The sequence below is a fragment of the Fopius arisanus genome, unplaced genomic scaffold (genome assembly GCF_000806365.1).
Source record: "Fopius arisanus strain USDA-PBARC FA_bdor unplaced genomic scaffold, ASM80636v1 scaffold00070, whole genome shotgun sequence".
Classification (NCBI taxonomy): Eukaryota; Metazoa; Arthropoda; class Insecta; order Hymenoptera; family Braconidae; genus Fopius; species Fopius arisanus.
This window is the reverse complement of record NW_011887809.1, coordinates 322,233-346,572: the sequence shown is the minus strand read 5'-3', so window position 1 is coordinate 346,572 and position 24,340 is coordinate 322,233. Positions and strand designations below refer to the sequence as shown.

The following is a 24,340-nucleotide window of genomic DNA, read 5'->3' as shown; positions in this document are numbered from 1 at the left end:
CAATACTGCTGCTGTTTTCGCTCCCTTCATTTCATATTCTAGACTAGCACAGGCTCCAACCACATGACAGTATCCCACGTTTTTATCCATTTTTTAATTCATACTGTCTCTTCATTTTCTTCATTTTCTCGCAAAGGGGGAATTGCTCTAGGTACCTTAGGGGGAGAAATATCGGTTTATAATGGAAGAATTTTAAATGGATTATTGACTTCTCTCTCTGGAGGGGACATCAGGTGAGCCAGGAATTCAGTCGAGACTTAAATTTTATTCTACAAGTGTGATCTTCATACAATTGTTACCCATTTGTTTCCTGCTATCATATACTTATAAATATGGAGTAATAAACGTTAACCAGAAGACTGTTGGAGCATTGTGTATGCTGAGTAAGACGTTTTGAGGAGCTGTAAATGATTTGTCATTAGATTAATTGTCGGATTAACTTATTATTTGATATTAGTGATGAGCGCACAACGCAAAAAGACTGCAGTGAAAGAACGATGATGTGATGACTCACGAAGACGAGGGGCTTCAACGTACGTATCATCATCAGGTAGAGGCATTTCTTCATGGGATTGCTCAGGAGGTACCATTTTGTGTTGTAAACAGCATTCCTCACGCTCTCACCCTGAAATAAAATAGTCGGTACATTTATTCCTGTGGGTAATTATCGTAATTGTTACTTCAAGTGTAGCTTCATTTCCAGCTGCGCAGAACATGAGAATTTGGAGCAACATACATGCTACGTACATGGCGATTGTCATGAATTTTGGTGATGATACTGGCATGTGGGAGATCAGCAGGACACTCACGCATATGATGATGGAGGAGGCAGAGTACTGAACGAAGATTATACTGTTGAAGATGGAATTTATTCTTTCAGAGATTCTAGAAGAAATATATAATTTATTTAATCCTGGAAAATACAATTTTACTGGAATGATTTCACGCTTCTCCTAGAAAAATATAAATTATTATAAATTATCATAAATCATAAATACTTGAATATTGCGATGTGATATTTGATGCAATCCTCAATATATCTTTCATACGTTCGAAGTAGCGCTGGATTAGTCGTGCTCTGCGAGCCAATCTGCTTGGCGTCGAATTCATCAATGATCATCTCCAATCGGCACTTGAGCATATTGAATTGCCCGCATATTTGCATGAGACTTCCAAAAATAATAGTGTCAAAGCCAATATTGAGATTGGCAGCGACAAAAACACTTATTAATTGCTGACAGTAGGTGCACCAGTAAACAGCAGGTGTTGAGTAATCATGAGGGATCCATGCTTTGTAAGGCAGATATCCGAAAGGAATATTTTGGAAGAATGGAGCGATAGTTCCATAACATACGGTAGCTTCCGTCAAACAGCCGTAACAAACGGTGAACAACCTGAATAGAAAGAGTCCTTGATTAAACGTGTGTACTTGAAGAGAAAAATTATACTCACCTGACCCGCTCATCAGTTCGATCCTGAAGTAACTGAGTTTCCAGATTCACTGGCTTATGAGGCTGATTCTCGAGAGCTGTGACAACTCCTATTATATCCGATCTCTTCGAAATGGCTATCATCACCTTGGCACATATTGCTAGCATCGATAGCAACATAAATGAGGTGTCTGAGAAATCATCAACGTCGTCACTTATAACGAATAAATAAATAGACCCCGAAATTGTGAACCAGTAGATGCTGAAGATACAGAATTCCAACCATATGTCGATGCACCACAGCATTTCTCCTATTTTTCCCCCTTTTTTCTGTTGCCTCGGCGAATGTTTTCCAATGACAATTCTTCAATCCATTGTTCTCGTCGGGAAACAATATCAATCCCCTCGTTTCAATTCTCGGTAGTGAAATTACGATTGCATAAAAGGGAATACTCCGTGAACGTTTTGTTTTTTTTTCATTGTTCATGGGGTCGGGAGATGGAATCCACTGTGAGATACCAATACGCTATCAGGAAAATCACGATCAACTACTGCAGCTCATTATCCAAGTAATCATCACTTTTATAACACATTATACATACAATTACAACAATAATATGCATTCATGTAATATCATCATCTTCTGGATTCTGAAAATGGAGGTCATGAGACATCAGAGAAAATCGTGAAAAAATCGTATTGAGAATATAAATAAACAGCGATTGGATTTAGAACTATCTAAATTTTATTTCCACTCCTCTCAATTTTTACGAAGTTGATAAAATGTCCTTTCAGTAAAATAAATCAGTCAGCGGATGGGGTTATACAATTTACCGTACGAATTCATATAAACACTGAGCGATTCCATGATGAATATTAATCAGAGAATTGTTGCAGCATTGTGTACGCAGTGTAAGAGGTTTTGAGGAGCTGTAAATGGATTGTCATTAGATGACATTCCAAAATTGATTGACAATTGTTAAATAAATGATGAGCGCACAACGCAAAAGGACTGCAGAGACAAAACGATGATGTGGTGACTCACGAAGACGATAGGCTTCAAGGTACGAACCATCATGAGGATCAATGCCTTCTTCATGGAGCTAGTCAGGAGATACCACTTTGTATTAAAAATAGCATTTGTCAGACTCTCGCACTAGAATATTATCACAAGTTGATTAATTACTTCGTTAAAGTCATCGTGATTATGTTACTTCAAGTGTAGCTTCATTTCCAGCTGCGCAGAGCATGAGAATTTGCAGTAACATACAGGCTACATACATTGCGACCCACATGAATTTTGGAGAGGACACGGGCATCTGCGACATCACCAGGACACTCACGCATATAATGATGGAGGATGCTGCATACTGCACGAAAATTATGGTATTGAAAATGGAATTGATTCTTTCTGATATTCTGAAAGAGACCGAACAATTCATTGACCATTTAATCAATAAATATGATTTCTTGCATTGAAATTTCTGGAAAATATCACATGAAATATTTACCACCACCAATTATTAATGATTGAATAAATCACGAGTACCTAAATATTGCGATGTGATACTTGATGCAATCCAGGATGTATTGTTCGTACATCTGCGATGATGTGGGAGTGATTTGGACGCTGGAGGCGATCTGCTTGGCATCGAATTCATCAATGATCATCTCCAATCGACACTTGAGCATATTGAATTGCGTACATATTTGCATGAGAATACCAAATATAACAGTGTCAAAACCGATATTGAGATTGGCAGCCACAAAAACACTGATCAATTGCTGGCAGTAGGTGAACCAGTAAATAGCAGGTGTTGAATAAGGATAAGGTACCCATGCTTTGTATGGCAAAATTCCAAATGGTAGATTTTGGAAGAACGGTTCAATTGTTGAGTAAGATACAGCAGCTTCCGTCAGTCCACCGTAACAAATTGTAAAAAATCTGAATGAAATAGCCTGATTAATCAACTGTTAATCATAAAATATGAGTCTCCTCACCTGATCCATTCATCAGTTTTGTCCTGCAACAACTGAGTTTCGGGATTCACTGGCTTGTGCGGATGATTCTCCAGGGCTGTGATAACTCCTATAATCTCAGATCTTTTTGAAATAGCTATAATTACCTTGACACACATCGCTAGCATCGACAGCAGCATGAATGAGGCGTCAGAGAAATCCTCAACATCGTCACTTATAACGAATAAATAAATAGACCCCGAAATTGTGAACCAGTAGATGCTGACAATGATGTAGCTTGTGTAAAGCGAGTAGGCGATGGTCTTCCAGGTTTTAGGCTTCCAATTAACTGACGGCCATATACCGAAGTAATGGAGGGAAAGAAAACTCTCTCTCAATAGTGCCATTGGTGGTGACTCTTCGGTAGCAAGTAGAAGAATGACATGGAAGAGCACAGGGGATTTTTCAGTCACATCATTTAGTATTCACAGCTACTACAGAATTCCAACCATATGTCGATGCCTCACAGTATTTCTCCTATTTTCCCCCTTTTTCTGTTGCTTCGTCGAATATTTTCCAACGACAATTCTTCAATCTATTGTTCTCATCGGGAGACAATATCCCTCCCCCGTTCAATTCTTGCCAGTGAAATGACAATCGAAAAAAAAAACAGAAATAGAGTTCGCTCGTACTATTTTTCATTTTCAATGGAAACAATAAAATATCACGAATGGATCTAATTTTAAAGATGCAATTAGGGTCATATAAAATAATTATTCATCTGCATTTTCAACATGTGGAAATGGTGATCGCGGACACGACGTCAATAAGAAAATTGCTGCAGCATCGTGTAGGCTGTGTAAGAGGTTTTCAGGAGCTGCAAATAATCTCTCATTCGGTTTAACTTCAAAAATTGAATAGTAATAAATAAATAAATGATTAACATACAACGCAGAAAGACTGCAATGAGAGGACGACGATGTGATAACTCACGAAGATAATTGGCTTCATTGAACGGAACATCATAAATTCCAGTTTTTTCTTCATATTGTCAGTCAGGTAATACCATTCTGTATTGTAGATCGCTCTCGCTATGGATTGACCCTGAAACAACATCTTCATAATTGTAATGCCGCTATTAGTATCTTACTTTAAATGAAATTGAAATTACTTCGAGAGTCGCTTCATTTCCAGCTGCACACCAGATGAAAATTTGCGATAACATGCATAACATGTACATCATAATTAACTGGAATTTTGAAGAAGATACGGGAATATGTGATAACAGCAACACAGAGCTACAAATGATGATCGATGATACAGAGTACTGGATAAAAATTAAGCTGGAGAAGATGGAGTTTATCTTGTCGAATAATCTGAGAATAAAAATAGAAAAAAATAGAGAATTAAATATTTTTGTGAACAATAATTATCACCATCGAAATAATTTAATAATTTTTCTCATAAATTAAATTTACTCGTATTCTATTCGTACCTGAATATCGCAACGTGAGATTTAATACACTCAGTGATACATTCCTCATAATTCTTCATGAGAGCAAAATTGATTTTGTCCCCCGTCATGATTCGCTCTTCAGAATATTCATGGATGATCATCTCCAGCCGATGCTTCAGCATCTTGAATTGCGCGCACACTTGCATGAGTAATCCAAATACAACGGTGTCAAACCCAATATTGATATTAGCAGCGATAAAGACAGTGGCAAGTTGCTGACAAAAAGTAAACCAATAAATTCCAGGATCGGAATAATCATAAGGAACCCAAGCTTTATACGGGAAAAATCCAAAAGGTATATTTTGAAAAAAAGGAGCAATGGTGCCACAGCACACGGAAGCTTCCCCGAGTCCACCATAAATAATTGTACACAATCTGGTAATGAAAAAAATTAATCAGCACTGAATTCCCTCATTCCCCTCAAAATCCTGAAAGAACACTTTATTAATCCACAGTTGTTTAAAAAATTGCATCTGCTTACCTGATGTATTCATCGACTTTATCCTGCACCATCTGAGTGTCTGGATCCACCGGTTTGTACGGATAATTTTCAAGGGCTGCTATGACTTCAACGATCTCCGATCTTTTGGAAATAGTTACAACTATTTTAGCGCACAGAGCGAGCAGTGATAGCAGCATAAATGAAGCATCAGAGAAGTCCTCAACGTCGTCAGTTATAACGAGTAAATAGATTGACCCTGATATTGTGAACCAGTAAATACTGGAGATGATGTAGCTGGTGTAGATGGAATAGACAGCAGTCTTCCAGGATCTCGAGTGCCAATAAACTGACGGCCATATACCGAAATAATAAAGGAAGCGAAAATTTTCGCTCAATATTGCCATGTCGGTTGTTTCTTTTGACTGAAGTCAGAATAATGACAAGACAATTCACTCCGTATACTCCACTCACATCATTTAGTATTCACCGTTGATTAAAAATGTCAACCATATGTCGATGTGCCACGATATTTCTCCCCTTTTTCTATTGTCCCAACGAATTTCTTTAAATTCTTCTCTAGATAGTCGAAACAATTTTTTCCATTGTATCCGTCTGGAGACAATACCACCCCTTCGATTTGCGTCTTTCTACGGAACTTTTGTTGGGGGAGAATAGAGAATAATTACGATTTATTATGCCTCTCGTAATTGTACGTTTATATTTCCCTGTACTGCAACATTCGAGGGCTCACTCAGGGAAAACTTCACCCTCAATTTATTGTTCGCCATTTCTTGATAATAAAACGTTGAGAGCAGGGAATACTCCTGTTGTGCGATATTATATATTTGTAATTTTTGGGGGTGTTGAATTTTTTTTTGTAAACATTTCGTGATGTGTACGATGACGAGAGAAATATATTCCCCTATTTTTCCGCACACTCCCATCAATTCAGAGGTTTCTTATCGCTGATTCAGCATTTGTGGCAGGAAGACGAGTAGTATGATTACGATTTCAAGTTTTATTCGACGGAGTGCTCGCAGTGGTCATAATATTGCCGACAAAATAAATTCGGAGAATTTTTAACGCGTTAGAATGCAGTTCTTCGGAATTTTGATTATCATTTTTTTGTTTGGCTTACAAGTTTTTGGTGATCAGCTGTTGACGTACCGTGGAAAAGATATTTCATTGAGCACCTGGTCATTTCAGATGGAACGTCGGTTAAAGTGCATCAGTGATAATCCATACGATGCCCTCATCTGGAATACGAATCTACAATGGAAACTCGCAGATTCTGCGTATTCAGACAGAAAAAAAATATCTAGTACCATTTTTTATGAATATTAATCCAAGAATATAATTTAATTTTTTTTCTATTTCTTCTCAGTTTGAGTGTCAAAATAAAATTTTACTCCCTCGGATGTAGTAGATTAATTTAATTAATTAATTAATTTCAGAGCCGACCCTCTCGAATTCCATTCCAACAATTTACGGAATAAATTGCAATTTCGATGATAAACAGGATCCGTGTTTTGAAAAATGGTCTCAAGTCAACGGCATATGGGAAATCGTTGGGTCCATGGAGCACCCGATGGGCCCAATTTTCGACAGCAGATGGGATGGTACGACAGCAGAAAAATTTCAACCCATAAAATAATTGATAATTTATATTCCCAGATTTTCAGGAACACACGACATTCAATACTGAGAGAGGCAGATTAAAATTAATTTCAAAATTAACGGATACGAGTTCAATAGTCGTTTCCATAAGAGGCGATGGTAATGCCCATTTTTTCGTCTGCACTTCAGAGGATTATTACCATGATTTCTGCTATTGGATTATTCTCGGTGGATGGCCAAATCACCCTGCGAAACAAAGCAGTGGAGTACGAAAATGTGCCAGTGGGATTGGAGATGGAAGTGCACCTAGTGCGAATTCAACTTGTCAAGTCCTTCTGGCAGTGCGACCCAACGTGAGTTGAATTCATTCACGTCCATCGATTCATAAATATAATATTCATTAATTCCAGTTAATTAATGCTACCAAATTGCCATTGCAGCATAAACCGTTGAGTAACGAGGAATGGAAAACTTTCATGCTCACCTGGGAAAAGAAGAATAAAATGATAACGATTCATGATCCCTACGAATTAGTCCTCTCATACACTGATGATGAACCTCCAGAGATGAATACTGAGTCATCCCAAGAGTATTATTTATTCTTCGATAATCCAAAAGATACTGTTCCCAAGATTTACCGCTTCCACAATTGTAAATAATTTGATTAAAACTTTATTTTGAGATTGACGGTTTGAAACGTTCAACAATTTATGAATAAATTTCAGATTCCTACACTTTAACGCGAATTCCAAACGCTGAATTACGATCACAATTGGGTCCAAATGATTCCGATGACATCTGCATTGACCTGTTGATAGGACTCTGTGCTGATTGTGACCTGCAAGTGAGTATAATGGATGGAGACGATAGAGCAGTGGTATCGAAAATATTCAATGGTAGTTCAATCCCTCGGAGAAGTGATCATAATCTTCCACTGTGGCAACATGCAAAGATAGAAGTGAAAAACATCTCGATTTATTCATCTCCATTCACCGTGAGGATCGTTACGAGATCGGGAAACAATCGCACAAGCGGTCACTGGGCAATTGCGAATGTCCGAGAATGTCTACCGAAAGGTAATAAAAGGCTAGAGTTCTCAGATATCCTCTAATCATTTTTCCGCAATCAGATACTTCGAAACAAACATCCATGACTGCTATTCAAGACAGCAATCCCCGTTGGTACTGGCCAAATGTCACCTGTCAAAAATTGTCCTATAATGAGGAGAACCGGATGATCATGGATCCTGCAAGGAACATGAAAGCCGTTCTTCAGTCCTCGAGTAATCAATTTCACAGTATCATAACGTGTGATTGAATTTAATAGAGAAATAATATTTTTTGATTGACTCTAGGATTTGAAAATGATAGCCTACTCTGTGAACAATCCTACATCGGCCCTTATTGCTCTACACGATGTCAGGATGACTTCGACTCGGATTGTCGTAATGTGATAATGTGTGATAAACAGGAATGCTATTGTCCTACCGGTTTCGAAGGGAATGGCTGCGCAGACAGTGAGTGTGAAAATTCACGGATGAAAATTGTTGCGAATCAACTCAAAGTTGAATAACAATTTATTTTTTTCTGTTTTTTGATAAGTCCTTCTTTTTTTTAGATTGTAATAAATGGAACTACGGGTACAGCTGTTCGAAAACCTGTGGAAGCTGTGCCCTGCGGTACCAAAATTTGGGTGTGTGCGATATTTACACCGGAAAATGCAGAAAGTGTCAATCGTTCCCCAATAAATATCTCATCCCGCCCTACTGTAAAAACGGTAAGTCTGATTCGCTATGCAAAGATAAATTGAGTTAAATATTCCATGGAAAATTGCAGATGAGGCTGTGCATCCGCCATCGGTTCCACTCGTCTCCAATGTAACCTCCCACAGTGCGCACGTATCAAATATTATTCCCGGATGTGAAAATATTGACGTTTCCTTCAAATTCCACTTGAATGTAAGTCCTACGATCTAAATAAACAAATAATTTCGATTGAAAATATATTTAATTTGAAATATATTTATTTGTATTTAATTGCAGAAAAATGGTAGCGCTGATTACGAATCTTGGAGCGCAGAAGAAACATCCAATTCCAATTCTTCAACACCTGGGGCACGGGTTTTCAATGCTCTGCTGAAAAAATTGTCTGCTGGTACACAGTACAGAGTGAGAATGATAATGTCCATAGAAAACGGCAGATTTATTTTGGAGGGAACCTGGGAAACATTCACAACCAAATGTCAAAGTAATTTTATTTTTCAGATATTTTATAAAAATCATATGAACATTTAATTTTTTTTCCCTCTGAATTCCGTAGACGCCACGGATTACATCGTCACCCCAGACGAAAGAAGTTTGACAGTGACGAAATTGCCGAATAAGGTGAAGCGCAAATACATCATCAAAGATTATCGTTGAAGAAATAAATATCGATTCGATATTTATCGAATTGGTTTGTCCGCAGGTGTCTGGTGATTCCTGTCCAGATAATTGGTACTACATTACGATTTTCTCAATGTCTCCACGGAGATCGGAGGAAAGCTCTAGTAAATTTCCGGCCAACTTCACTAATTTGAGGCCTTACGAGGATTACGAAATCGAGGTGAAGGGTCTAGATGGTCAAGTGTACTTGAAGAGACAAGTGAAGACCCTAGAGGCCGGTAAGTTTATCCTGAAATTGCACTAGCTCTCGGTAAAACGTTTTCTCATCAACAGCACCAACCGAAGTGATCAGTTTGAAAGCTGATAACATAGGGAGCACAACAGCCACTATCAGTTGGTCCCCACCTACATGGCCCAATGGAATTATAACCGGATATACAATTAAGATAAAAGTAATTATGAAATCATCCCCAATGCATTGTCTGCTGAGAAATAATTGGCGTTTGCATGCTTTCAGCCGAGCTATCACGTTGGTTGTGCAGTCCGGGAACAGGCTAAACTGAATTTTGAAGAAAAAATTATTGAAGTCGATAATCTTACTCTTACTCATGCGATAATCGATCTAATGCCTTTCGTCGGTTACGCATTTACGGTATCCGCTCACAATTCGAGACGCGGATTGGAAAGAACGAGAGGATTTGAGACGGATCCATTGGGTACAATTTATTTTGGATTCAATCATTTATTATTTTACTGATTTCAACGGATTGTTAAGTGAATAATCTGTTATTTTTAGATATACCGACGGAAAAATGGATTGATCTCAAGTTTAACAGCAAAAAATCGAAGTTGGAATGGAGAGATCCTGATTGTAACATGTGGACTGGACCGGTTAATGGTTCCCAATTATTTTTCGCTGGAGTCAGTCCTGACGTTCGAGATTTCACGGACTATCACTTTACCACGTGGCATTCATTTACATTGAATGATTCCAAACGACAGGAAATACACGGACTTGAAACCTATAATGTTAAGGTGCACCTACTGCATGCTTTCATCGCCGAGAAATACAATCCGAATGTTTTTGTTGAATTGAACTTCACGACTCTTCCGAGTGGTGAGTAAGCTGACCAATACGCGAATAATTGCTGGCATTTTTTTTTGTAACTTATCAAATGATTGGATGCAAATTAAAAAATCTGTTTAATGAGCGACAATGCATTTTTAGCTCCTCCGAAGGTTCGGAATTTTGAGATTGTCGAGGTTGATTCGGAGAAGAAACTCATAACTCTGAGGTGGCAGAAGCCTCTTGCTCCAACCAATGGTCGAATCATTGGATATGATATTAATGTTCCTGAATCACGTGTCGAAACGAAAAAGTTCACAGCCTTCCCGGATGAAACTTGTTACTTGTGGGATGATTTCTTGTGCAAAACAGTTGATCGAATTTATGAGTCCTCTGGATACATTCAAGTAACTTGCGATTTTCGGATTTAAAAGGTATTAATTATATTTTTTGAAATAATTAAAATGTTCTCAGGTCAGGGCTCGCAATGAAGGAGCGGATGAGCCCGGAGAGTCGAGTGAAAAAAGCAATATTCTAAAAGAAAAAGGTATAATCTCTGGATTAAACATCACTCTGGAAAAATACGTGTACAAATTCTCCGCGGACTTTAAAATATTTCCAAATTTTTGTTAGATTTAGTCCCAGAAAAACCGTTGGACGTAGTTCCATCGCCTTTGACACATGGAATTGTAAAGCTCAGATGGCGCCACCCGCGACGAACAGGGATTCCCCTGAGAATATTTAAAATCAAAGCTAGAGTTCTGAAGACCGACTTAGCGAGAGATTTAAGCCGAGAAGAGATTGCACCCTCCAAGGAGTTCTTAATCAGCACTTACGAGAAGATTTACGAGACCCAGATGGAACTGCTGTCATCAACAATGTACGAATTAACGATTCAAGGTGTAGGTAACAGGTCAGAAGGGGAAACGGATACGGTAACAGTGACCACAGAATCGGCCTTCAATTTCACTGAACCTCAGGAACCCGTCATAAATGATCAGGGATCGCAAATCGACATTGTTATACCGGCAATCGTTAACGATACGACTGACAATCTCATTCATATAATACTGATCGGTCCCAAACCGTGCAGTTCGAGCTGGCCGATTACCAAAAATGCAAAAAAGGATTTGCGCCTGGAATCGAGTACAAGTGCATGGCGCATTGCTGCATTTCCGGTGAGTGATTGGATGCGTAATTCACACCTCAATTCCTAGTACATTAAAAAATCGGTAACTGACTTTTCTAAAATGGAATTTATCCGTCAAACAACTGATCTCGATGTATTTTCGATATGTATCGATTCCAGACAATAGATGTTGCGAATAAATCATTCACTATCGGCAATGATAAAGTGCATGGTAGTATCGCTAATTGTCCACTGCCTAATGGAACTTACGTAGTGGCATATGTGGTACTTAATAGTCGCCGATCGGCTGGGGATCAATCGGCGATGGTGCTGAGCTGGCAATCGCATAAAGTTCAGATCGGCCCAGTCAAGAGAATTCCTCATGAGGCCTGGATAGTGCCACTGGTGCTGGTGCTGACAGCATCTGCAGGGATTGCATGGTTTTACTCCAGAAGGTAAATAATCGAATTAAAAGTGTCTGGTGAATGTGCAACGATCGGGTTTCAGGAATCGAAAGGTCAGACCCAAACGCACAGAACACGACATCTTTCCACCAATCCTTACACCTCGGAAAAGCCCCTCGTACAGGGAAACGTCTCTTCTTGTTGCGAGTCGAGAATCATTGATAGGAGCATGCGAGGTACATACTCCGGATGTGGTTCCAACCGGTGACAGAAGCCAGGAGAACTGTTCTGAAACTGTTGTGAAACTCAAAGACTTTCAGGATTATGTCAAAGACGGGATTGACTCTGGAAAACTCAATGCGCAATATGAGGTTCATAATGTGTTTATGATTGAGGCAAATCGGGAGATATCTATTATTTATTATTTTCTCTGTTAATAGTCACTCCCGAGGGGTCAGACTAAGTCTTGGGAATACGGACTACTCCCTGAGAACAAATCAAAAAATAGATACGCCAATTTAATTGCATGTAAGTTTAATAATAAAATTTATTTGAATCCGATTGATGCATTGGAGATTATATTCTGGAATCTGAAAATTTGGAAACAGATGATGAGACACGAGTGAAGCTGGACAAACTACCCGACACTCCATTCTCTGACTACATAAATGCGAACTACATCAAGGTAATCTCCTGGGATTGTTCTCGGAGAATCGATACAAAATCGATAGTATTTTAATCATGATGTTGTGGGATTCCCCAGGGCTATCAAAAAAATAAAGCATACATCGCTACCCAGGGGCCGAGAGAAGGTACAGTCAATGATTTCTGGCGAATGATTTGGCAGGAGCGAGTCCAAGTTATCTGCATGTTGGCTAATGTCATGGAAAGTGGAAAGGTAACCTATGAATTTTTCGTCAATGACAGAATTAATCTCGAAATCATTCGCAGAAAAAATGCGAGCAGTACTGGCCGGAAATAGGAAAAGAGATGACGTTTGGAGATATAAATGTACACAATCTGACTCACACCACTTTTGCAGACTACACATTCCGAACTTTCTCAGTGACGTGCGACCAAGAAACCCGGAGGGTATCAATAACATTGGAATAATCTTTTATTTAAATTGATTTGGGATCCTGTTCACATCGTTGAATCTTATTAACTGCAATAAATATTCAGATCGAACATCTTCACTACACCGCATGGCCAGACCACGGAGTGCCTCTGTACATTCAATCAGTCGTTGCATACCTGAAGAAATTACTGGCAACACCACAAGGTCATGGCCCTATAGTCGTCCACTGCTCTGCAGGAATTGGAAGGACTGGAACGATAATATTATGTGATATTTGTCTGCGGAAAGCTGCAGGTCAAGGCGTAAGACGTCCTTCACTCATTTTGTTGCAGGAATTTAAGGCGTGGTGGCAGTAAAACTGTGATTTCTTCACAGATTCTCGATGTCTTCATCGAGACCAGAGAGATGCGAAGCCAACGGGCGAATATGGTGGACAACAAGCAACAGTATCTGCTAGCTCATTTGGCGCTGGTGGAGTGTCTTCTCTCGTTGCCCACAGCAATACCCTGCAATGAGACTCTCCCAATGAGAATTCAGGAATACAAGAAGCAGCTTTCTATCCAGCAGCAGAGGTTCCTGGATAAGATAGTCCAATTATTTTTACGTCGATGATAATGAATGGTGTTTTTTAGACTGGACGAAAGCATCTGGCAGGACAAAGCGCTGCAATCGCCGAATGTCAAACCGATGGAAATATCCCAGAACAACATCTCGAAAAATCGTTATCCGGAATTGGCAGCGGTCGTCGGTGCTGCTCTACACATTTCCAGGTATCCAACAACAGATAACGACAGTGATTACATATTCGGTGTTTATGTGGACAGCGCAATGAGAAAGAATAATTACATCGCGTCGCAATTGCCTCTGCCATCGACGGTCAATGATTTCTGGAGAATGATCGCAGAATTCAATGTCGAACTTGTCATTGTTCTCCAGCCTCCCGACAAACAAGATCCTGTGAGCGTCTTTGATGTCTCAATTCTAATGCTAGATAAATTTTTTTATGCCTCATTTAATAATATTTGTATATATTCTTCAGACGTGCTGTGAATTTATACCAGAATTGGATGAGGAACTGCATCCAACGCCCTTTCTCACTTTCAAAGGGAGAAATTTCGTTGACGAAGACATCTGCACGAATCGAAAGATATTGTTAACCGATTCGTCAACGGTGAGGCCTTGAAATAAATTAATTCAATTGATTTTATGACTTCTCTGGGTATAGAATCGAGAGATTTGCCTTAGAAGTAATGAATAATGTAATAATTACACAGAAACCAGCGAAAGAGCGGCTGATTACAGTTCTTTCTTTGAAAGGCTGGGAAGAACGGAATGAGCCGCCACCAAAACCGATAACTCTCGTCAATTTCTGGCAGTACGCTGAGAAAATTCCTAGGGGAGATGGACCCACTGTTGTTCTGTGCCAGTAAGATCAAATGGATTATTAAATATTTAATGTAATTGTGGGGTAAAATAAATGTATTCTGCTAGCGATGGAGTTACTAATTGCGGTCTCTACTTGACACTGAGTTTTCTACTCGAGAGAATGGGATTGGAAAGAGAGTGCGATGTTTGTCTGGCCATCAGAGCGGTTCGAAGATCGAGATCAGATTTCTGCAGAGCTCTTGTGAGTTATGATTTTTTAATGAATATTCATTTTTGCTGAGGCACCATCAATTTTCATCGATCCTTTCTCATTTTTAGGAACAATTCGAATATCTGTACGATACTGCCCTGATTTATGCCGATTATTTTGAGACGTACGCTAATTTCACGTAGCTATCACTGAAAATTTAAGCCAAATAATCTATCTCTTCTTAAATATGTGATTTTAAAATATTAGGGGATGATACGAATACGCAATATCAATTCTTGTCTTCATAATATTATGTATTCAATAAAAATGCTGAATGCGATTTAATAAAAGTGTTGTCCACTGAAAAATGAATCGAGTTTCCTTTATTAATTTTACACTTCCATCCGCACACATCTATTTCACAAGTTTTCTTATCGCTGATTCACGTTTTGTGGCAGGAAGACGCGTTATGATTACGACTTCAATATTTCATACGACTAAATAAAGTCAGCCACTGGGCTCTGAACTGATCACACAAAAATTAACACCACCGTGCAAATGAAGCTCTCATTATTTTTACTTGCAATTTTTATTTTCATAAATGAAGTGCCAAGTGATCAGTTGTTCACATTTTGTGGTCAGCCCGTTAAAAATAAACCGTACAGCGCACATCATGCACGCCAATCTCGCCCACTTGTTTGTATCAGCGACAACCCTTCAGGATCAATTACTTGGAACATGCCCCTGGTGTGGTCGGATACCACCTTGACTCCTGCAGAAAAAAATAATTCCACAGGTACGATCCGCAGAATAATTTCTCCAACCCCATGAACCCACAATCTACTGGATTTCTCTCCAATCTTCATTAAAATTCTATTTAAAAACTCCTATATAATTCAGAGTAATAAATGATAAAAAATCGTAATTGCAAAAATTATCAAGAGATTATGGAATTTTATTGTGTCACACCCATAAAAATAATATTTATTGTCACAAAGCGTCTCTATTTTTTTGACTGCAATTCACTGCAGGTCCTTCGGTGTCGAATAGTCTAAGAAACAACATCATTAATTGCGATTTCACCAATGAGAGTGCTCCATGCTTCAACCGGTGGAATCCATACCCACCCGACGGCTGGAGAGTAGTGAAATCTCTGGAGAGTCCCATGGGACCGATTTTCGACAGTAGATGGCAAGGTAAACTCTGTCCCCATTAAACTCCCGGAGAAATAATCATTATTTTCAGGATTAAAGGAGTACCATATAGTACCTGGATGGAGAGACTCGACATTCATAACAAAATTCGGTTCATCCGGTGCAATCGCTGTTTCCATCAGAGGACATTCCAACGCTCATTTTTTTTTGTGTCGTACCCTGAATTACACAACGAGTTTCTGCTACTGGATTTTAATCGGATCATCGGACGCCAATGGGGCTGTCCTCGGGAGAAGATGTGAATACGACATCAATGATCAGGGTGTCCCTCAGAAAACATGGAGATGTCATAATCTGGGTAGATCCCAGTCTCGGGTGAGTGTCCACTGAATCTCCCGGTTACAGACTGAAATCGATAATTATTTTCGTAGAATGTACCACTGCATTCGTATGAATGGAAAACATTCGTCATAAAGTGGGAGGAAGTTCATTGGACCATCAACATATTCGATCCCAACGACATAGTCGCATCGTTTCACGATTATTATCCGCTCTGGGCGCCTTACAATGGAGATAAAATCTACAAAGTCTATCTGGATTACCTCAAAGACAGTGAGCCCAAGCGATATCGCGTTCATGATTGTAATTAATTCACTGTTCATTATTCTTTACAATTGAAATGATCATTATGCAATGGGATTATCAACTTTTCAGACTCCTATACTGTAGCCAATAAACCAAATGCTGTTTTGAGTTCACATTTGGAAATCGCTAAGACTGATACTGTCTTCTGTATCAGTCTGGCGATAGGATTATGTTCCCAGTGTGATCTGGAAGTGAGTCTATTCGACGAAAGCAACAGTATCGTGAAAACCGAAACATTCTATGGCTACACTTCTCAAAAAGCTCATAATCTTCCGTCCTGGCGACGCGTCAAGATACGATTAAATATCGATAATAATTCACGACCAATTGCCATCAGGATAGTCACTAAATTGTCACCCGTTGGAAATATTTCGAGTCATCACTGGGCGATTGCTGATGTTCACGAGTGTTATCGGGAAGGTACGACATCACAAGTGTGATCATGATTTATACACGAAGTACCCCTGGAAATTTTATTTAATATCAATTTAGGAACTGTCAAGAGGGTATACCTGTTTGCGGTTCAGGAGTGGACATCAATGAGAAAATATAAATGGCCGGTGATAACTTGTCAAGCGCTCTCTGAAGATGGTCGCAGTCTCGTAGTGACTCCCAGTAAAAATTCCGGTGATGTATTCCAGCCGACAGGTGTGAATACCATTATCTAAATTATAACGATTATTTAATAACTTGTGATAAAATTCATGGATAATGTCATTTTCGGAAGGGATTGTTGTGGGAGAAATTAATTGATTACTCTCTCATCATTACGTCTCAGGTATCTCTGGTAATAGTGAACTCTGTCCAAAATACTATTTCGGGCCTAATTGCGGGACGGAGTGCAGTTTATATTTTTCGAGAGACTGTTGGGGTGTAACAATGTGCAATTCAATATCCTGTTATTGCACTCAAGGTCTAACGGGACAAACTTGCGATTGTGAGTACTCATGTCTCACTTTACCATCGAAACAATCGATCCACTGATTATTTCCCTCAGATTGCACTTCCGGTCACTACGGATACGGCTGCCAAAAGAATTGCGGGAATTGCGCTGAAAACAGTTGTGACAGGTACACAGGAGAGTGCAACGCCTGTCAAGCATCTGCAGAGAGATATTATCTAGGGCCCTACTGCAAAAATGGTATAAGATGGTTCTCCTGGAATTGTGGGTCCTAGAATAAAAATTTAATTGCTTGTAAATTGAAAAATTGATCCTTTCAGCCATCGATATCCCACCGAGCCCAACCATTACATACGTCACCGAGACGACTGCTCGTCTGGATCTTCCAGTGCATGACGATTACAAAAATATCAATGCCTCATTTTACTTTCAGCTTCAGGTACGTTGATCTTTGTGGGTTTCAGACGATTCTAGGAACGAAAAACCTGAATTTTCACTCGCTTTCAAGACAGAAAATTCCGTGCTTTCACTATTGCCCGCTCAGACGACTCGCCCTACCGATCCTGGCATTCGCCAATCATTAACTGCTACGTTCACCAATTTAAATGCTGGAAAACAGTACAATGGGAGAATGATAATGGAAATTCAGAACATGAAAGCTACTTTGAAAGGCGAATGGTGTAATTTCACGACGAAATGTCAAAGTAAGTGATGACAGCACCCAAATATTTCACACATTTTTTTCTTCAATATTTATTTTCTAATTAATAAAATCGATTTCATTGATAAATTGAAACATTGGGGCTACCCAGGCTCTAGTTCCTACAGCGTACAGGTGGACGAAAGAATGTTGTCAATATCAAAATCTCTGAATCAGGTATGCCTAATGCCAGTTTTAAATTCCTGCGGCTTTAAGGGACGTAATGATGAATTATTCCATTTCTTCCAGGATGTACCTCATAATTGTCCAGATAGCTGGTACACTGTAGAACTCTTGCCTTCAAGGCAGACCCTATCTGGAGTCTGGCCGGTGCAACTGTCTGACCTGCCACCAGGTACTTTGTTTCAGGTCCAGGTGAAGGGGTTGGATGGCAGTCTGCAATTACAAAAGGATGTGAAAACCCTGGAAGCCGGTATGTCATTCTGGTGAGTGTAATTTCGGTTTTTAATGAGGGATTTCATCTGTTCAGCGCCATCGAAGGTCATTAATTTGGAAGTGGAGTCTGTGGACAGTACGTCGGTTGAACTTAGTTGGTACCCACCGGTTCATCCTAATGGCAACATAACAGGTTACAAAATTGTTGTTCAGGTAATTAAGAAGGCTTTAGTAATCTGAATAGGTGACGATTTTACTTCGATTTTTAGTTGCGTTATTATAAGGGATGCCTGGAGAAGAAACAACAATTGATATCCGATTTTTATGAAAATAAAACGATAACGATTTCTCCTGATGTGACCTCTTGGAAAATTGTGGGGTTGAAGCCTTATGGCGGTTATTATCTCCTCGTGTCGGCCTATCATTCTAAGGCAGGACTGGAAAATGGAACACCTGTTGCAACTAGAGCATTGAGTATGATTAATTAATTCAGTGATTGAGTCTTCACCCGGGAGACTCGTTAAGGTGGAGATTAATTTTGGTGTTGCAGGAATTCCCACTGAAAAATTTGAAGACCTGAAATTTATCGTCGAAAACTCCACTCTCACCTGGAAGGATCCTGATTGCAGCACTGTAACTGGCCCAATTGCGGGGGCTGTGGTAATTTTTAGTGGGCAGAGTAACGATGTCAAGAATTTTCACCACTCCGAGATGACGCAAGATTTGTCATTTGAATTGAATTCGTTCAAGTCTAAACACATAATTATTCATGGTCAGGAAACTTATCAAGTCAAGATTTACGTATCTCGCGACGTGAAGGGTGCGAATTATAATCCGATAGCTTGTACTTCTTTGAATTTTACAACGCCTCCAAGTGGTGAGTATAATATTTAATAACAATATCAATCTTCTGGAGAATATTTCCGTGATTTGAAGTTCTTAACTCGAAATTTCCACTTGAAAAATGGAATTTCATGCAGTAATTCTCAAGATAAAATTTTTTTGTTTACGCGTATGTCTCAGCACCACCGAGAGTTGAAAATTTGGATCTTGTGGAAGTGAATTCGGCGACTAATTGGTCAACCCTACGCTGGCAGAAGCCTTTGTCTCCACGAAATGGTGACATCAGTCATTACGCGATTGTGTTCGCAGGGAATGGTCAATCCAGAAGTTTTAATGTGGGAGTCGACAGCATCTGCCCATTATGGAAGAATTGGTTGTGTAAAGATATTCAAAATAATGCAGTACCCTCTAAATTCATAAAGGTGAGTCAATTTCGAATAAGAAATTAAACAAATGGAAAGTTTTCACGAGTGACTTTCAGGTCGTAGCTTACAACAAAGGCGCTGAAGAGTCCGGACCTGAATCTCAAATAGTAAATCGCCTCACAGAAAAGGGTAATCCCTTGAAGGATGAGAGAATTCAGTAAAAAAAAAATCAGTGCAATCAGGAATCAATCAGGTTTACTTCAATTTTCAGGAGCTGATGCACCTCAGAAGGTGAGTTACCCATGCATAGGCAATGGAATAGTAAATTTGACCTGGAGCCACCCCTGGAGAACTGGTGGCCCATTGGTAAAATTCATAATAACAATCGACGTGATATCGACAAATCTCTCAAGACCCCTGTGGAAAAATCAGACTACATCGTTTATAACAATACCAGTTAACAAATCGACTTATCAACCATTTTACATCGAGTGCATTGACCTTCTGCCTTCGACTTCCTACGCACTTCATATTCAGGGTTTCGGTAAAATCTATCCTGGAGGAGTGGCGCACGTCAACGTGACAATTCCACCCGCATTTGGCTTTGACAGAATCGAATCCCCCGTTGTCAATGCTGAAGAATCACAAATTAATATTGTCATACCTGCAATTCTTAATGACACAGTGACTAATATTATGGATGTTATAGTTATCGGTCCACGTCGATGTGAAAACACTGAGATGATCAGTGATGTTTTAAAAAATCAATTGCAATTGGATCCGTATACCGACGCCTGGTCTGTCGCAACTTTTTCAGTGAGTTTGTTTAAATTTCGGTGGCGTGAGAATTTATGTCCATTCTACTTGACATTTCACGGATTGAGATGTAAGTGTATTAATGATAATTATTATTATTGTAGACGTCAGACAGAGCGAACACTCAATTTACGATCGGCGATGGAAAACTTTATTATAATATTTATAATAATACGAATTGTCCGGTCTTTGATGGCTCGTATCGTTACGCATTTTTGTTGCGCGATGGAGAGAGCAGTAATTCAGTGAAATCTGAGAAACTGCTGAGTTGGACATCCGATCCGATTAAAATTGGAAACGACATAATAATGGAGACGTCACCTGCTGGATGGATAGTGCCATTGGTATTAATTTTGTTGATCATATGTGGAGTTGGGTGGTTTTTCGTGAGAAGACACAGGTATCTGAGCCTCCGACGTCAATTAATTCATTCCCTGTCGTACTGGGCACTCGATAATTATTTGACTTGCAGGAAAAGATCGGTTATAATAGAAACCGATACAAAATCGGATGACGATCTACCCCTGCCACTGCTTGAGCCCCGAAAAAATCCACGAGGTCCTCACAATGGAATGAATCTTCTGGAAAAACAAGAGTCCATCGAACAAGTTGGAGATGACGTGAATATCCGTGGCCTAGTGCCAACCCCGAAGAAAATACCGAAAAAACATTTGTCGCTGGTGAAGCTGAGGGAATTCCACGATTACGTTAGAAATGGAATCGCATCTGGAGAATTAGTGGAGCAATATGACGTGAGTTCAACCGATTTTTTGGTATTTGAATGTGAAAAGCGAATTGTTATTAATGTATGCATTTTATTTTTATTATTAAAAATTGACGCAGACATTCCCGAGGGGTCAAACCCAGTCATGGGACTACGGCCAATTACCTCATAATAGATCAAAGAATAGATACGCGAACCTGATAGCATGTGAGTTGATATCAATGGTTCGCCTCAAGTTCTTCTTGAATTAAATTAATGAAAAGATTTCACGGTGCAGATGACGAAACGCGAGTAAAACTTGTAAAGCTCCCCAACGAGCCGTGTTCCGACTACATAAACGCGAATTACGTAAGGGGATACAAGAAAAATAAAGCATATATCGCGACACAAGGGCCTAAATCAAATACACTCGATGATTTTTGGCGGATGGTTTGGCAGGAACGAGTTCAAGTGATTTGCATGCTGGCGAATGTTATGGAAGGCGGAAAGGTGAAATTCCGGCGCTAATATTTATTCCAGAAGTCCATCGCTAGTATCTGCAGACAGTCCATTGATAATTATTTTGCAGAAAAAATGTGAGAAGTACTGGCCGGACATTGAGAAGAAATGCGAGTTCGGGGGTATCTCTGTGGATAATATTAATCACACAACTTTTGCGGATTATACTTTCCGAATTTTTAATGTCACGTGCGGCCAGGAGACTAGGAAAGTGAGTCAATCAATACCTTCTTCGTCAGTCAATACACTCGTTCGACATTTAAATAATTCCAGGTAGAGCATCTCCATTATACCGCATGGCCTGATCACGGAGTGCCTCATTACACCCAATCGGTTGTGACGTACTTGAAGAAATTACTTGCGACTAATACCGGTCATGGACCAGTGGTAGTTCATTGCAGTGCAGGAGTTGGTCGAACTGGAACAATTATTCTGTGTGACATTTGTCTGCGCAGAGCTGCTGCTGAGGGGGTAAATTTTCCATTTTTTCAGTAGATTTTTCTTGTAAAATTATATCGATAATTATTCTCGCTCTCTTCCTACGTGATCCATGATCCAATCCAATAATTTTGTTGAAAAAAAACTGATGATTTATCATTCAAAAGAGAACACCAGAGACAATTCAAAATGGAGGTAATGAATGGCGTCAAGATGGCGGCGATTGTATTTAAGTTTTACGAATTTTATCGAATCTCAACAGGTTGTGGACGTCTTCGCGGAAACGGAAATTCTCAGAACTCAGAGACCAAATATGGTTGATAATAGACAGCAGTATCTTTTGGCTCATCTCACATTGGTCGAGTGTCTATTGACACTTTCAACGGCAATGCCCTGTAACGAAACATTACCCGCAAAAATTCAAGAACAGAAACGACAACTCTCACAACAGCTCCAAAGGTTTCTAATTAATTCCCCAAAAAATTAATCAGCATCCAAATGATATACAATGATATTTATTTAGACTCGACGAGTGCGTTTGGCAGGACGAAGCCCTGCAATCATCACCGTCAAAATCCATTGAAATATCCAAAGGAAATCTGCATAAAAATCGGTATCCAGAATTAGCTGCCGTTGTCGGACAGAAAATCCAGATTTCCAGATATCCAGCATCAGATCCTGATAGTGATTACATATTCGGAGTTTTTGTGGACAGCGCGCGAAACAAGAATAATTATCTCGCGTCGCAATTGCCGTTGCCTTCTACACTTAATGATTTCTGGAGGATGGTGGCTGAATTTAGGGTTGAACTTATTATCGCTCTGCAGTCCCCGCGTGAGAACGATCATGTAGGTGTTTATTCACTTGTTCAATTAGAATTTATTGATTCTCTCTTCTCCCTCTAAATTATCCAGTTATTATTTTCGCATTAGGCTTCGGTATTTTTCGAATTATTCAATTTATCGAATTTATTGTATCTTATCAGACGTGCTGTGAATTCGTATTACGTGACGATACAGAAGTCAAACCAACGTCTTTCATAACGTTGAGACGGAAAAATAGGATCGAGGAAGATATCTGCTACAGCGAAAAAATATTGCTGACGGATTCATCAGGCGTGAGTTTAACTGGGGATATCATTAATTAACATTTTTTTCTATTACACGAGAAATCGACGGAATTCGTTAATGTTTATAATTGTGGAATTTATTTTCTCGCAGTGAGGGCGCATTATATTTTCTTTGAGTACATGAATTAATTTTTTTGCGGATAGAAATCTTCGCGGGAACAACCAGTAACAGTTTTATCTCTGAAGGGGTGGCAGTCCGGAGAGAGCAAACAGCCACCGAAACCGATAACTCTTGTAGATTTTTGGCAATACGCCGAGAGGATTCCCCGAGGCGATGGTCCCACCGTCGTTTTATGCGAGTAAGATTTAATGACCAATGGTACTCGTTTGAAACTGATAAAAAAATTGTATCTTCAATTAGTGATGGGGTCACCAGCTGTGGACTCTATTTGGCGCTGAGTTTCTTACTTGAAAGAATGGGATTGGAGAGGGAGTGTGATGTTTCCCTGGCCATTCGAGCCATTAGAAGGTCGAGGCCGGACTTTTGTACCACTCCAGTAAGTCAATAATTTATTACTTGTCAGTGCCTCTTGGTAATTATCATGTTTTTATCGCATCTAGGAGCAACTGGAATATTTGTACGACGCCGCCGTCATTTACACTGACTATTTCGAAACTTACGCCAACTTCACTTAATTTTATTTCACTGATTCAGTTATAGGCGTATCGTGTGATAAATTTGAATTGTAATTTGCTCATTCAATAAATGACATCATGACAACTTGAAATTTTTAATTACGTCTATGTCAATTTTTTAATTGGACCTTTGCGGAATTATTCTGGTTTTCTATTTGAGGCGATATTTTTCAGTTATCAACCACTTGGTCAGTTCGCCCTATTTTATTCACACTGATGACCTTTTAAATTCGAAATTTTCAAATAAATATCAGGGGAGCGTGAAAATCGAGGAGCTATTCACTGAAATTGAAAAATTCGAATTTTTCACCACTCGGTAACTTTTGTGCCCCCATGTGACCCTTAATCAAGTCCAATTAGGCCTTAACCAAATCCACTAACCCTTAACCAAGTCCAATTAAGCCTAAACCAAATCCACTGACCCTTAACCGAATCCAATTAACCCTTAACGAGAACAGTTAAACTTTAACTGTTCTCGTTAAGGGTTAATTGGAA

General features: G+C 39.3%; 5 protein-coding genes and 2 long non-coding RNA genes across 12 annotated transcripts in view; 2 read left to right on the top strand and 5 right to left on the bottom strand.

The window, feature by feature from the left end:
* Nucleotides 1-346: 346 nt before the first annotated feature.
* LOC105269538 (odorant receptor 46a, isoform A-like) lies at nt 347-1,736 on the bottom strand. The gene is made up of 4 exons (XM_011309875.1): nt 1,453-1,736; nt 999-1,394; nt 748-885; nt 347-625 (listed from the first exon to the last, which is right to left on the bottom strand). Exons 1-4 carry the CDS (start codon nt 1,734-1,736, stop codon nt 613-615), a joined length of 831 nt encoding a protein of 276 aa, XP_011308177.1. The 3' UTR covers nt 347-612.
* A 956-nt stretch (nt 1,737-2,692) lies between these two features.
* LOC105269486 (odorant receptor 46a, isoform A-like) lies at nt 2,693-3,903 on the bottom strand. Its single transcript, XM_011309781.1, has 3 exons — nt 3,432-3,903; nt 2,980-3,375; nt 2,693-2,800 (listed from the first exon to the last, which is right to left on the bottom strand). Exons 1-3 carry the CDS (start codon nt 3,794-3,796, stop codon nt 2,770-2,772), a joined length of 792 nt encoding a protein of 263 aa, XP_011308083.1. The 5' UTR covers nt 3,797-3,903; the 3' UTR covers nt 2,693-2,769.
* A 107-nt stretch (nt 3,904-4,010) lies between these two features.
* LOC105269487 (odorant receptor Or1-like) lies at nt 4,011-6,251 on the bottom strand. Its single transcript, XM_011309782.1, has 5 exons — nt 5,387-6,251; nt 4,885-5,280; nt 4,561-4,765; nt 4,338-4,493; nt 4,011-4,266 (listed from the first exon to the last, which is right to left on the bottom strand). Exons 1-5 carry the CDS (start codon nt 5,749-5,751, stop codon nt 4,213-4,215), a joined length of 1,176 nt encoding a protein of 391 aa, XP_011308084.1. The 5' UTR covers nt 5,752-6,251; the 3' UTR covers nt 4,011-4,212.
* A 125-nt stretch (nt 6,252-6,376) lies between these two features.
* On the top strand, nt 6,377-14,968 carry LOC105269484 (receptor-type tyrosine-protein phosphatase T). Of its 2 annotated transcripts, none has more exons than XM_011309778.1 (31): nt 6,377-6,668; nt 6,802-6,966; nt 7,022-7,317; nt 7,405-7,615; nt 7,690-8,040; nt 8,094-8,246; nt 8,319-8,480; nt 8,582-8,740; nt 8,800-8,921; nt 9,006-9,210; nt 9,283-9,347; nt 9,430-9,625; nt 9,681-9,799; nt 9,865-10,063; nt 10,144-10,464; nt 10,576-10,820; nt 10,888-10,960; nt 11,047-11,591; nt 11,723-11,997; nt 12,050-12,317; nt 12,387-12,474; nt 12,555-12,631; nt 12,710-12,844; nt 12,898-13,038; nt 13,129-13,326; nt 13,400-13,596; nt 13,657-13,981; nt 14,064-14,195; nt 14,299-14,450; nt 14,516-14,651; nt 14,729-14,968. In XM_011309778.1, exons 1-31 carry the CDS (start codon nt 6,440-6,442, stop codon nt 14,801-14,803), a joined length of 6,015 nt encoding a protein of 2,004 aa, XP_011308080.1. In that variant the 5' UTR covers nt 6,377-6,439; the 3' UTR covers nt 14,804-14,968. The 2 variants fall into 2 exon arrangements, with proteins under 2 accessions (XP_011308080.1, XP_011308081.1); XM_011309779.1 differs by having other exon boundaries at nt 6,577-6,668; nt 7,030-7,317.
* A 122-nt stretch (nt 14,969-15,090) lies between these two features.
* On the top strand, nt 15,091-24,340 carry LOC105269477 (receptor-type tyrosine-protein phosphatase kappa). Its single transcript, XM_011309772.1, has 30 exons — nt 15,091-15,396; nt 15,632-15,796; nt 15,846-16,129; nt 16,186-16,396; nt 16,469-16,819; nt 16,892-17,047; nt 17,178-17,336; nt 17,397-17,540; nt 17,621-17,739; nt 17,809-18,004; nt 18,113-18,177; nt 18,250-18,433; nt 18,491-18,609; nt 18,666-18,870; nt 18,947-19,273; nt 19,420-19,661; nt 19,721-19,793; nt 19,876-20,420; nt 20,525-20,820; nt 20,893-21,172; nt 21,264-21,351; nt 21,422-21,633; nt 21,713-21,853; nt 21,916-22,113; nt 22,343-22,539; nt 22,604-22,928; nt 23,066-23,197; nt 23,354-23,508; nt 23,571-23,706; nt 23,771-24,340. The coding sequence occupies exons 1-30, from the start codon at nt 15,159-15,161 to the stop codon at nt 23,843-23,845; spliced, it is 6,018 nt and encodes a 2,005-aa protein (XP_011308074.1). The 5' UTR covers nt 15,091-15,158; the 3' UTR covers nt 23,846-24,340.
* LOC105269476 (uncharacterized) lies at nt 16,041-17,436 on the bottom strand. The gene is made up of 3 exons (XR_892445.1): nt 17,361-17,436; nt 16,912-17,063; nt 16,041-16,160 (listed from the first exon to the last, which is right to left on the bottom strand). It is a non-coding gene; the product is annotated as an uncharacterized lncRNA (long non-coding RNA).
* LOC105269478 (uncharacterized) overlaps nt 18,310-24,340 on the bottom strand; it is an 8,239-nt gene continuing 2,208 nt past the window's right edge. For 4 of the 5 annotated variants that reach the window (XR_892446.1, XR_892449.1, XR_892450.1 and 1 more), the window contains exon 4: nt 18,310-18,396. This is a non-coding gene — a long non-coding RNA (uncharacterized lncRNA). The remainder of the gene's footprint in view (nt 18,397-24,340) is intronic. The other variant, XR_892447.1, reaches the window with a different exon arrangement.

Excerpts from the sequence above, each read along its gene's own strand:
- LOC105269484 (XM_011309778.1), top strand. The coding sequence starts at position 6,440 with ATGCAGTTCTTCGGAATTTTGATTATCATTTTTTTGTTTGGCTTACAA. Across the intron at positions 9,348-9,429 it reads TGACGAAATTGCCGAATAAG|GTGTCTGGTGATTCCTGTCC; the intron begins GTGAAGCGCAAA and ends GTTTGTCCGCAG. Across the intron at positions 10,821-10,887 it reads AGTCCTCTGGATACATTCAA|GTCAGGGCTCGCAATGAAGG; the intron begins GTAACTTGCGAT and ends AAATGTTCTCAG.
- LOC105269538 (XM_011309875.1), bottom strand. The coding sequence starts at position 1,736 with ATGCTGTGGTGCATCGACATATGGTTGGAATTCTGTATCTTCAGCATC. Across the intron at positions 1,395-1,452 it reads CGAACTGATGAGCGGGTCAG|GTTGTTCACCGTTTGTTACG; the intron begins GTGAGTATAATT and ends CTTTCTATTCAG. Across the intron at positions 886-998 it reads TATCACATCGCAATATTCAA|AATCTCTGAAAGAATAAATT; the intron begins GTATTTATGATT and ends TATTTCTTCTAG.
- LOC105269486 (XM_011309781.1), bottom strand. The coding sequence starts at position 3,796 with ATGGCACTATTGAGAGAGAGTTTTCTTTCCCTCCATTACTTCGGTATA. Across the intron at positions 3,376-3,431 it reads AAAACTGATGAATGGATCAG|ATTTTTTACAATTTGTTACG; the intron begins GTGAGGAGACTC and ends TATTTCATTCAG. Across the intron at positions 2,801-2,979 it reads TATCACATCGCAATATTTAG|TATGCAGCATCCTCCATCAT; the intron begins GTACTCGTGATT and ends ATTTTCGTGCAG.
- LOC105269477 (XM_011309772.1), top strand. The coding sequence starts at position 15,159 with ATGAAGCTCTCATTATTTTTACTTGCAATTTTTATTTTCATAAATGAA. Across the intron at positions 20,421-20,524 it reads GGTCTGTCGCAACTTTTTCA|ACGTCAGACAGAGCGAACAC; the intron begins GTGAGTTTGTTT and ends TTATTATTGTAG. Across the intron at positions 22,540-22,603 it reads CTCTCACAACAGCTCCAAAG|ACTCGACGAGTGCGTTTGGC; the intron begins GTTTCTAATTAA and ends ATATTTATTTAG.
- LOC105269487 (XM_011309782.1), bottom strand. The coding sequence starts at position 5,751 with ATGGCAATATTGAGCGAAAATTTTCGCTTCCTTTATTATTTCGGTATA. Across the intron at positions 4,494-4,560 it reads GAAATGAAGCGACTCTCGAA|GGTCAATCCATAGCGAGAGC; the intron begins GTAATTTCAATT and ends ATGTTGTTTCAG. Across the intron at positions 4,267-4,337 it reads CATTGCAGTCTTTCTGCGTT|CTCCTGAAAACCTCTTACAC; the intron begins GTATGTTAATCA and ends GATTATTTGCAG.